Source organism: Rhincodon typus, chromosome 11, assembly GCF_021869965.1.
Source record: "Rhincodon typus isolate 14 chromosome 11, sRhiTyp1.1, whole genome shotgun sequence".
Taxonomy (NCBI): Eukaryota; Metazoa; Chordata; class Chondrichthyes; order Orectolobiformes; family Rhincodontidae; genus Rhincodon; species Rhincodon typus.
The window spans coordinates 15,361,594-15,374,371 of record NC_063342.1 but is presented as its reverse complement, the minus strand read 5'-3'; the positions used below and the strand labels follow the sequence as shown (position 1 = coordinate 15,374,371).

General features: G+C 42.3%; 1 protein-coding gene across 1 annotated transcript in view; it reads right to left on the bottom strand.

Annotated features, from left to right (window-relative positions):
* The window catches only part of LOC109910887 (Down syndrome cell adhesion molecule-like), a 490,591-nt gene that overhangs the window by 195,625 nt on the left and 282,188 nt on the right, over nt 1-12,778 (bottom strand). Inside the window, exons 7-9 of the mRNA XM_048603034.1 lie at nt 10,915-11,211; nt 9,248-9,523; nt 2,756-3,034 (exon numbers count right to left, since the gene is read on the bottom strand). Coding sequence (XP_048458991.1) covers nt 2,756-3,034; nt 9,248-9,523; nt 10,915-11,211 — 852 coding nt within the window. The remainder of the gene's footprint in view (nt 1-2,755; nt 3,035-9,247; nt 9,524-10,914; nt 11,212-12,778) is intronic.

Here is a 12,778-nt window from a genome sequence, read left to right as displayed (position 1 = left end):
TGATGCTGCTTGGCCTGCTGTGTTCATCCAGCTCTATACCTTGTTATCTCAGATTCTCCAGCATCTGCAGTTCGTACTATCTCTGATACACTCTGAGGAAAGGCTGGATGAGGTTAGGGTTGCATCCAGTGGAGTTCAGAAGAGTTTGAGGTGACTTGATTGAACAATTTAACATCTCGAGGGGCCTTTGCAGGGTGGATGTGTAAAAGATGCTTCCTCTAAAAAATAGGGGTTACCATTTAAAAATAAGGGATTGTCCAGTTAAAACAGAAGAGGAGGTGAATTTGTTCTCACAAAAGGTCATGCGTATTTGGAAGTCTCTTCCTTCAAAGTAAGTGGAAGCAGAGACTTTGAGTATGTTTCAGACAGAGGAAGACTGAATCTTGATAAGCAAGGCAGTGTAATGTTATCAAACAGCAAAGACAGTACAGCACAGGATCGGACCTTTCAGCCTGTTAAGCCTACACTGACACATGAAGCCTTTCTAAACTAAGGTCCTTTTGCCTCTGCATGGTTGATTGCCCTCTATTCCCTGCCTATTCATGTATCTGTCAAGATGCCTCTTAAACGTTGCTATTGTATCTGCTTCTACCACCAACTCTGGCAGAACATTCTAGAACTATACCACTCTCTGTGTAAAAAAAAAACTTGCTTCTTACATCTACTTTAAACTTAGCACCTTTCACCTAAACCTATGTCCCCTAGTAATTGAAATTTCAATGCTGGGGAAAAGATTTCGACTATCCATTCTATTCACGCCTTTTATAATTTTGTAAACTTCTGTTAGGTTGCCCCTCAGCCTCTGACATTCGAATAAAAACAAACCACGTTTGTCCAATCTCTCCTTAGAGTTAATACTCTCCAAGCCAAGCAATATCCTGGAAACCCTTTCTGTACCCTTTCCAAAACCTCCACATCCTTCTGAGAGTGTGGCAATGAGAAATGTACACAATATTCCAAATATGTCCTAACGAAAGTTTTGCACAGTTGCAATATAAATTGCGAATTTTCTCAATAGTGTCTGCTGTATCCTCTGGCAATCTTCCTCACCATCTGCACCTCCCCCAGTCTTTGTAGCACTTACAAACTTACTAATCAGACCACCTACATTCTCCTCCAAATGACTTATGTATATTATGAACAACAGGGATCCCAACAATCGATCCATGCGGAACACCACTGGACTCCAGTCAGAAAAGCACCCTTCTCATTTTTACTCTCTGTCTTTTATGACCAAGCCATCTTACCAGCTCACCATGGATCCCATGTGACTTCACCTTTTGCATTAGCTGGCCATTTTGGAACTTGTCAAAGGCCTTGTTAAAGTCCACATTGACAATATCCATGGCTATGCCCTGATCAATCATTTTTGTTATTTCCTCAAAAAACTCAATGAAGTTTGTGAGAAACAACCTTCCCCGCACAAAGCCATGCTGCCTATCACTAATAGCACAATATTTTTCCAAACATAAGTAAATCCTGTCCCTAATAATCTTCTACAATAATTTCCCCACAACTGCTGTAAGGCACGCTGGCATGCAACTTCTTGGATTATTCCTGTTGACTTTGTTAAACAAAGGAACAACATTGGATATTCCCCAGTCCTCCGAGACCTCTCTTGTGACCAAAGAGGATATAAAGATTTCATACAAGGCCCCATCAATTTCCATACTTGCCTCCCTCAGTATTGTGGGATAGGTGCCATCAGGTCCCGGAGATTTGTCTACCTTAATGCTTTTCAAAACACCAAACACCCTCCTTTTTCATATTGACATGCCCTAGAATATCAACATAACCCTCTCTAGATTCACAAACCATCATGTCGCTCTCCTCGATGAATATCAGTGTGAAGTACTCATTAAGGGCCTCACCCACTTCCTCTGTCTCCAAGCATAAATTCCCTCCGTACCCTTTCCCTAGCTACTCTCTTGCTCCTTATATATGTATAAAACGCCTTGAAATCTTTCTTAATCCATAAAACACCTTGAGATTTTCCTTAATCCTGGTTGCCAAAGATATTTTATGGCCCCTTTAGATCCTCCTAACTCCTTGTTAAAGTAAACAAGGGCCAGGTGGGAATGTGAAGTTATGAGATCAGAATGGAAATAAGGCTCCAGAGTCTCCTGTTCCTAATTCATATCCTTATACATTACAGCAGCTGGGACTGTTTCTGTTGAACTGCCTCCACCACCATTGTAGTTCAAGGCCAGAAGCTGAATGGAAACCCCCAGTCAAGGCTCTTAATGAGCCCAACCATCTCTGAGCGCCACTTCCCGCAAAATGGCCAGCACAGATGTCAGGAAACTGGCATTCCATCAGGCACTGGTACTTTTCTGGGCCACATCCACATATGGCTCCTACCTCAGTAGGCTCCAGAAATCCTGCTATTATACAATACTGGGCACCACACTCTAGGAAGGCTGCTAAACCTTTTGAGAAGGCTGCTGGAAAGAGAGACATGAATAGTTCCAAGGAGGAGGGTCATCATCAGCAATGTGGAGAGATTGGAGAAGTTAGGGTTGTTTTAAGTATCCGTGTTTCATAAATTTAATCTCTGGCCCTGCTCTCGGCTGGAGTAAACCTGTGTGAGAAGATCTGTTGGAGGTCAGAACACTAGCCCTTTAGTGCCCTGCAGTTTCACTGTCAGATTCACAATACATATTGTGCTCAATGTAAATCAGAATATCAGCTTGGTTGCTGTTTTGGTCATCTAATTGGGCACCTCTTGATGCAGAGCTGCAGTATTGTGCATTACCTCGGACAATCAGCTGGCTCTGGTGCTCCACTGCTGCTGCATCGTTGCTGGCGATGCATGTGTAGTTCCCATTGTGCATCAGGGAGAGGTTGGAGATCCTCAATGAGCTGGTGAAGTCAATTTTGTCAATGGTGACTCCCAGGCTTGCAGGGATTGGACGACCATCTTTCTGCCAAGTGATTCTGATTGGCAGGTCCCCTGAGATGACTACACAGGGGATGAAGACACGCTGCCCAATGGAGAATCTTGGAAATTCAAAAGGCTGGATGAAAGGTGGGACTGGCAGAGAGAAAAAAAATATAGTTAATGAGTTGTCCGAGTTAACATGCTCAAGTAATGATATTCTGCTTTCTGAAGGTGGCAAATTTAACATGATAACCAAAGCAACAATGCCCCCAATTTAAATGTCTTTAAAATTTGCTTAGCAATGGCTACTGACTGCTGAGAAACAAGACACTGTTTTGGATTTGGAAGCATCATATTTAAAATTATATCCAGCATATCACTGAGGAGGCAATCAGTGCATATTTGGAAGAAAATACACTCCTGTAATTTCAGAAGAAACATACAGAAAATCTCAGAGTCACAAAATAGTTTTTGTGGTCATGCTCAAAGGAGCAGCTTTGTTGAAATTTGTGGCCATAGTGTTCTGGAGCTATTTAGCGATCCAGTAGAATAGTAGGATGAAAGAAAGAATTGGCTTCTCAGCAATGACAGACTATTGCAGAATGAATCAAACTGAGAAAAGCTGGAATGAACAGTAAATGAGACAAATCAGCACTGTGTCTGTATTACACAGGAGTGCAAGCCTAGATTAGAGGAGTGGGGCTTAAATTTACATCCTTCAAACCCAAATTCTACAGCGCAAGCAATTGAGTTTAGCTAATGTTATTGAATCAGTTTGAAGATGAACAAAATCTCACCAGTTTCAGTTCTGAACAGGTTTCAATTATTCTGATTTGTCCTGACATACATACAATATGTACACTACATACATTCTGTCCCATTTCTAATCAGATGGTCTTTTCAAAAGAGTTCATGAATTTATTTAATTGGGAGTTGACACACTGAGCTGGGACATTGCTTCTAATTTTATACCTTGCCGCTAATTTTGCACTTCTGGCTTTACATTTTAGTTTGACGTTTATAGCCTTTAAGTGATTGTAAGCACAACATAATATCCTGCCAACTATGTTTAAGTGGGCGGTACAGCACTGCTGCCTCACAGCGCCAGGGACCTGAGTTCAATTCCACCCTCGGGCTGTGGTCTGTTTGGAGTTTGCACATTCTCCCCGTGTCTGCGTGGGTTTCCTCTGGGTGCTCCGGTTTCCGGATGTGCAGGGATAGGTGGATTGTCCATGCTAAATTGCCCATAGTGTTCAGGGATGTGTAGGTTATGTGGTTATACGGGAATGGGTCTGGGTGGGATGGTCTGAGGGACGGTGTGGATTTGTTGGGCTGAAGGGCTTGTTTCCACACTGTAGGGATTCTATGTTCTATAATACATTGGTACTTTGCTCAAAGATATCAAATATCAGAGCAGGCCCAAGGGGCCAAATGGCCTACTCCTGACCCTAATTCATATGTTCACATGCTTTCACTCCAATTTCAAATGGATTTAAATGTCCTGACTCTGCAGTTGTGAACAAACATTTCTACACACAAGAGGGAACAAAGGCAAGCAACAAGGAATTTCAAAGATCTGATATATGAACATTTCCTGTCCTTAACAAATGGCTCCTTTATATTGTCCCGCATTGTGTTCCAGTTTACCTACAAATCGACTTGCAAATGGACTTCAAATAGAGCTCATTCACAACCCAGGGTCTGTCTGCGCCAGGTATTCGGAATTATAAGGAAAAGTGAAGGAATTTGGGCCTCCTTTCTTTGGAAAGAGGACTTCAAAGTGAAATACTCTAGATTACCAACTCAATATAAAGGAGAGATCTAAGCAACTGTCCAATGTAGTGGTGCTTTCCAAAACAAAGAGATTGAGGGGTAATAAAAGAAGTGGCAGTGGTGTATCACTCTGAGTCTCGGTTGCGGGGGCACTTTTACATTCATTTTATCGTCTGGAGCTATGGCTAATGGTGAGAGAAGCTCCATATTCCCTTCCACCACATCATGGAACAGAAACCACTTCCGTTCTTACCACTACAACTGGGGTGTGCTGGAAAGATTTGTGGATTGGTATCAACGTGTGGTCACACTATGGACATACTTGCCATGACCATCAAGCTGGAACAGACTCCATGAGCCGAATGGCCTAATTGTGCTCCTATATCTTTAAGCCCTGGTCTGGGACTAGAACCGAGACCTTCTGACAGGTTTACAAAACACTCGAAACAGTTCATATCTAACTGCGCCACCATACCAATTTGTGTCACTATAAAGTTTCAAAAAATGTGCGGCCTAAAAAAATACCGAAAATACTAAACAGCATCCCTGAGGAGACAAACAGAGTCAATGTCCCTCTCTGTAGATGATCCTGCTGAGAATTTCTAGCAAGCTCTGTTGTTATTCATGTCCATTCACATCCAAGTCATTAATGTACGCGAATGACTTAGAATGTACATAAATGACTAGGGCATCAGGAATAGGTAATTACCTAGTGGTGTCATCGCTAGGCTATTAAACCAAAGATCCAGGAAATGTTCTGGGGATCTTGCCACAGCAGATGGTGGAATTTGAATTCAATAAAAATTCGGAATTTAGAGTCTACTGATGACTATGAAATCATTGTCAATTATCAGGAAAACCTATCTGGTTCATTAATGTTCTTGACAGAAGAAAATGCCACCCTTACCTGGTCTGGCCTATATGTGACTCCAGACCCACAGCAATGTGCCTGACTCTTTGCCCTCTGGGCAATTAAAGATAGCATTAAATGCTGACCTAGACAGTAACACCCTCATCCCATGAATGAATAAAAACCATGATCTGGATGTGACTGTAAAAGGTATAATTAGGAAGTTCGCAGATGACACAAGAATTAGTGGTGTTGTTAATAGTGAGGAGGCTGGTTTGAGGCTACAGTGTGATATTGATCACCTGGTAAATTGGCAGAACAATGGCGGGTGGAATTTAATCCCAGGAAGTGTGAGGTGATGCATTTTAGGAGGCCTAATAAGGGAAGAGTCTACATAATGAAAGATAGGATTCTAGGGAGTACTGGGAACCAAAGGGACATTGGTGTATCAAGTCATTGATCCCTGAAGGTGTCAGCTCAAATCGACTGGATGCTGAAGAAAGCATATGGGATGCTTGTTTTCATTAGACAGGACGTAGAATATTAGGAACAAGGAAGTCTTATTACAACTTTACAAAACATTCGTTAGGCCACAGATGGAATACTGTGTGTAGTTCTGGTCACCACACTATCGGAAGGACATGATTGCACAGGAAAGGGTGATTCACCGAAATGTTGACTGGAATAAAAAGCCTCAGTTGTGAGAGAGACAGGATGGGCTGGTTTTTTTTTTCCGTGGAGCAGAGGAGGCTGAGGGGAATCTGATTGGTATAGACAAAATTATGAGAGGCATAGACAAAGGTTATTCAGAGTGTCTTTTACCCTTGAGAGATGTGACGAAAACCAGAGGACATAAATCTGAGGTGAGAAGTCAGTGGTTTAGAGGGGATCTGAGGAAATATATTTTCACCTGGAAGTTATTCGAAATATGGAATGTGCTGCCTGAGAGGGTGAAGGAGGCAGGTATACTTACAATATTTAAGAAACATCTGCATGTGCACTTAAAATGCCAGGGCACAGTAGGCTATGGACGAAGTGCAGGTAAATGGGATCAGAGTAGGTTGGCGTCTGTTGGTCGGCACAGACAGGGTGGGTCTGTTCATATGCTGCATAACTCTATGACTCTATTTCAGATTACCAGCATCTACAGTATTTCTCCTTTGTAAAGGCAGAGTAGTTCAGTGGTGAGCACTGCTGCTTTGCAGTGTCGGGGACCCTGGTTCAATTCCACCCTTAGGTGACTGTCTGTGTGGGGTTTGCATGTTCTCCCCAGGTCTGGGTAGGTGTGCTCTGGTTTCCTCCCACAGTCCAAAGATGTGCAGGTTGGGTGGATTGGTCATGGGGATAGGGTAGGGGGCTGGGTCTGGGTGGGATGCTCCTCAGAGGGTCAGTGTGGGCCTGATGGACCAAATGGCCTGCTTTCACACCATAGGAATTCTATCATTCTAAAAGTATTTGTCCATTCTTCTAAACATTTTTTTTAAATTCACACATGGGACATGGAACATGGACATCACTGGCGAGCCAGTATTTATTGCCTGTTCCTATTTACCCTTTACAATGTGATGGTGGGCTGCCTTATTGAATTGCTGCAGTATATGTGCTGTAGGTTGACCTACAATATCATTAGGGAGAGGATTTCAGGACTTTGGACCAGCAACAGTGAAAATAATATATTTCCAAGGCAAGATGTTGAATGCCTTGGAGGGAAACTTGTAGGTGGTGGTGGTGTTCCCATGTAACTGCTGCCCTTGTCCTTCTGGATGGAAGAGGTTGTGTTTCTGGATGATGCTGTCTTCAGTGCATCTGTAGATAGTACACACTGCTGCTACTGTGTATTGGTAGTGCAGTGACTGTAATATTTGTGGAAGTGATGCTAATCTAGTAGGCTGCTTTGTTTCAGATGGTGTCAAGCTTCTTGAGTGTTGTTGGAGCTGCAACCATCCAGGCAAATGGGGAGTATTCCATCACACGCCTGACTTGTGTCTTGTAGAAAGCAGACTGGCTTTGGGGAGTCAGGAGGTCAGTTACTCGGCACAATATTCCTAACTTCTGACCAGCCCTTATAGCCACTGTATTTATATGGCAAGTCCAATTGAGTTTCTGGTCAATGGTAACCCTTAAGAATGTTGATAGTGGGGGACTCAGTGTCAGCAACTGAATGTCAAGGGGTGATGGTTAGATTATCTCTTACTGGAAATGGTCATTTGTGTGGCATAGTTGTCACTTTTCAGCCCAAGTCTGCATATTGTCCAGAAGTTATTGCATTTGGATGTGGACTGCTTTACTGTCCAGGTCAAGGCAAGTCAACATTTTTTTAACGATGACAATTTTCTTTAAGGTGATCAGGCTGAAATTGAAATGATCGTGCTTAATTCTGCTCTCACTCTATTTGTTACATGAATGAAATACTTTGAAATTTGCTGAGTTGAGCAGGTAGGAGGATTACTGGGCTCAGTTCCAAGAACAATGAAAATTGCTTCTTGCAGAGCTCCAGCTGAGAGAGTTTATGACAAGCATAGATAACATATCAGAGGACATAACAGAGAGTGAAGGACATTTTGTTATGACAGTCCAGTATTGAGCACCATAAGAACGTATCTATTTTTCATTAGGAGCCCAAGGTGAGGAAAGAAAGCCCATTTGTGCAGGAAACCGTCAAGACTGAAGGAATACAATCCAAAGTAAATCCATAAGGATTGAGCAGTTGGCAGCAAAATTCTAATTGAAATGCCTGACGAAGGCTGGAGGAAAGAAAGGTTGACGGTCATGAGGAAACTCTGCAGTTATCGGTTTTGGAGCGTATTAAAGAGCATAGAAAGCTATGTGTTAAGGAAGATGCAGGGAGGAGGAGGAACATGCACAGCAGCAGTTCGGGAGGTAAGAAGGATAAAGGGGAATGTAATTCAAAGAAATGCTGATCATAAGAAGAGCTGCCAGAAAAAAAAGGCAGGTTAATAGGATTGATCAACACGAGTGGCTTGTTAAAGTTAATGCCAATGAACTGTTCATAATATTTATAATGTGGAAAGGATTTTAGGCGGAGGTGATGGCATTGTGGTATTAATGCTAGACTATTAATTCAGAGAGCCAGATAATGTTCTGGGGCATAGGTTCAAATTCTGCCTTGGCAGATAATGGAAGTTGAATTTAATAAAAATCTAGAATTAAGATTCTAATGATGACCATGAAACCCTTGTTGATTGCTGAAGAAAATCCCATCTGGTTCATTAGGGAAGAAAGCTGCTATCCTTACCTGGTCTGGCCTACATGTGACTCCAGACCCACAACAATGTGGTTAACATTTATCTGTCCTCTGGGTATTTAGGGATGGCAATAACTGTTGGCCTGGCTAATGGTGCCTGCATTTCATGAATAAATGAATAAAAAAAGACACAGCTAGACAAGTCCAATTATAAGCTGATATGAAGAGTATACCTTATGTTGTCCCTAATATGCTTCTGTAAGAGGTTTATACATATTTCTCTATAAAATATAAACAGGGTAAAAGGCTTTCCAATTTGTATTGGAGGCTTCAGATGTTATATTAGCAGATGTAAGCTTTTTCAATTTGCCTTCCAGTGGCTACCACTTTCCCAAAGCTTCCCCCTTTCATTTTTTGCCACACCTTCTCTAGTTCCTCCACTGGACTTCACTGCCCAATGCCTTATGTCACTAATGCCACCATCAATTGCTGATCTCTTATCATGTGGAGTTATTGCTCAAGAGAATCTTGCCCGTACCTTTGACAGCTACATACACACTCTGACTGGTTGTCAGTTGAGGTTGCACAAGCACAGTGCAGATGTACTCTCCCTCGTCCACATCTTTCTGTACATCGGAGAGCTTTAAGGTCCCGTTATTCCCGTATGCCACCTGGCGATGGTTAAAGGGCAGCAGCTTGGAATTCTTGTACCACTTGATCGAATAGTATGGGTAGCCAATCACCCGACAATGAATATAGGTATCACGACCAGCTATGGCCGTGATATTTTTCATTGACCGTATACTGGCAGGTCCTATCAGAGAAAATCGAGAAAACAAAAAAAAAATACAATGGAAACTGTAAAAAGAGAGAGGAGATTTTGTTTAACAGAATAAAACTGCAAAAAAATTAAATAAACATCTGATAGCTTATGCTGATCCAATTATGACATAAACTTCAGAGAATAACTGACAAGTCACACTTTCCTGAAAAATCTAGAATTAAGGTTCTAATGATGACCATGAAATCATTGTTGATTGTTGAAGAAAATCCCATCTGGTTCATTAGGGAAGATAGCTGCTATCCTTACCTGGTCTGGCCTACATGTGACTCCAGACCCACAACAATGTGGTTAACATTTATCTGTCCTCTGGGTATTTAGGGATGGCAATAACTGTTGGCGTGGCCAATGGTGCCTGCATCTCATGAATAAATGAATAAAAAAAGACACAACTAGACAAGTCCAATTATAAGCATCACTTTGTTACCCTTAAAGGCATGACCCATTGTAACATCAGTACACCACTCAACCAAGTTTCTTTGATGGCAATGATTGTTAACAGCCAACTGGTATGGCAAGAACCAAAATGTATTCAAATCATAACTATTTCATTTTCGCCCCTGGGAACTTCATGCGATTTTGTTTCTTTGAAAAGGATCATTCTTACTGCAAAAGTCCGGGATGAAATTCACCTTTAAACTCCTGCCCGAGGAAGCTGAAGGATGGCTATTGTGTGACAGTGGCCCCGTTTACATGAACAATCTGGGAATTTCCCTGCATCGCTGCCTTAATTGTCTCTCTGGTAATTCTGATGCAAATTGCTCACAGGTTACAAGACAGGAGCGGTGCCATGTCGCGATAATGGAAATTAATCTCATTCAAAACCAATAATAAAGGAAAAGAACAGCAGGTGATTTTTAAATAAAATGGCGTTGATTCACATACGATCGACTAATGAGTTGCCCACATGGAATTATTTGGCTTGACGAGTGCATTATTGGTGTTACTTCAGGATAGTCCAACGCATCAACAGAGGTTGATTTGGCTTGACTGAAAACAGCTCAACTAGGGAAATAAAAGAACAGTGGGGAAGATGAGGAGACGGGTGTCCAGGGGATCCTTGGGAATAAATACTGGACAGATTATTTGGCACACTTTGGTGTCACATGATTAGGGCTTAGGAAAAGCATGACTCACATGGTGATGGAAAACCATTTCTGTGAAGCCTGAAAATAAAAGAAGTCAGGATCATCAGGAGAGGGTAGGAAGGAGAATAAAGAAAGAATGGAAGCAGTGAGACATTTATCTGCAAAACAAATCAGAAAAGGACCATTCAAAATTCAAAAGCAGAACTTAAGAATGCATGGATTTTACAATCCTAATGAAATGAATTATGTGTTCTGAGGAGCTAATTTGACAAGCACCTCTTACGTTTATTCGAGCCTGATACATGGCGACTCCAGCAGAGTTGTTGGCCACACACCGGTAGACTCCTCCATCCCGGACCTGAGTGTTGGTGACATTGAGGTGGCTGACCATATTACCCTCAGTGGTGCTGTACTGGCTGAAGTGATGGCTCCCATCTCGTGCGATTGAGTCATCGTCCAGGGTCCAGGTAATGGTTGGTGGTGGATTGCCTTTCACACTGCACATCAGTGAGATGGGCTCGTTGGGACTCACGACCTTCTCACTAAAAAACGAAATCACCTTCGGCGTTCCGTCTGGAAACAGAAAGGAGGCAAAATGTCAGCCCTCAGATACTACTTCAAAAAATTGTTTTTTACTCCAACTAAACAGCTCATTTCGCCACAATATGTACAGCCTATTGATAAGGGACATGGTCATTTTACAATGGGCCGAGACTCAACACTTACCTTTTTTGAACTCTTTTTATTTCACTTTTCTGTATTCTTTTGTCTTTTCTTTAAGGTGCCAGTAAAGAAAATTATGGCTACTGAGCATGTGTGAAAGATGCTGGTTCATAGCTACATCAGATTACATGACTGGATCCTGGGTGTCTAGGGCTCCAGGTAAGATGTTATCTTTTCCCATTTTTTATATACTGTTTTATTTAATAATGCCTCTTGCTATTCATTCACAAGATGTAGATCTCATTTTACTGCAGTACTGTCTCTGCAGAACAGGTTATCCACCAATAATCATCATGGCTAAATGGACAGGTTAAACATTGCCTGGTTCAACTCAATTGTACCCTTCCAGATCACTACATAATGATCATGAGTGGAAACTTTGTGGAAATTCTTTTCCCTTTCCAGCCTGGCCACTGAGCCTGGGAAGAGTGCCCTGCAGTCAGCATCATGGTGATGCAGTCTGGGAAGAGTGCCCTGCAGTCAGCATCATGGTGATGCAGTCTGGGAAGAGTGCTTTGCAGTCAGCATCATGGTGATGCAGTCTGGGAAGAGTGCCCTGCAGTCAGCATCATGGTGATGCAGTCTGGGAAGAGTGCCCTGCAGTCAGCATCATGGTGATGCAGTCTGGGAAGAGTTCACTGCAGTTAGCATCATGGTGAAGTCATTGGAGTAGCTGTAAGGGTAGAACAAATCTGGGAGCAAATAATGGCAGTGGAGCTTCCTGATAAAAGTGTGAGGGGCAAAGTGCAGACTGAGCTCAGTCAGAGCAAGAATGTGAATGAGAACAGAACCATCACTGAATTCGGAGGTGTAGCTCCTGAGGTGATGTCAGGATTTAAACTGAGACAGGGAACCAGGAAGCAGCTGATTGGGTAAGTAAAGTCAGGAGAATATTAAACAAAATCCATTCTTCTGGAGTTGTTACTAGTTAAACAAAAACGAGTGGGAGTGGTGAAGGTTGTGGCAGGTGTTGGGATAGTGGTGGGAAATTACCAACAAGGACACAATTTGTTTTCAATTCGATCACAGGATGTGGGTATCACAGTCTATACTAGCATTTATTGCCCATCTCTAATTGTTCAGTTCACCGTGAGCCTGGAGTCACATGTAGGCCAGATCAGATAAGGTCAGCACATTTCCTTCACTCAATGCATGACTGAACCAGAAAGTTTTTATGACAATTGACATGGTTACCATTAGGCCGATCTAACTTTAGATTTCTATTGAATTCAAACTTCACCATTTGCCATGGTGGGATTTGAATCCATGTCCTCAGGGAATCGGCCTGGCATTCTGGGTTACTATTTGTTACCACTTCGCTATGGACAAAAGTAGCCTTGATGAGGAGTTCATAGAATGTTTTAGGATAGTTTCTCAGAACTGCATTTCTGGAGCTGACCAGAGAGCAAACTATACT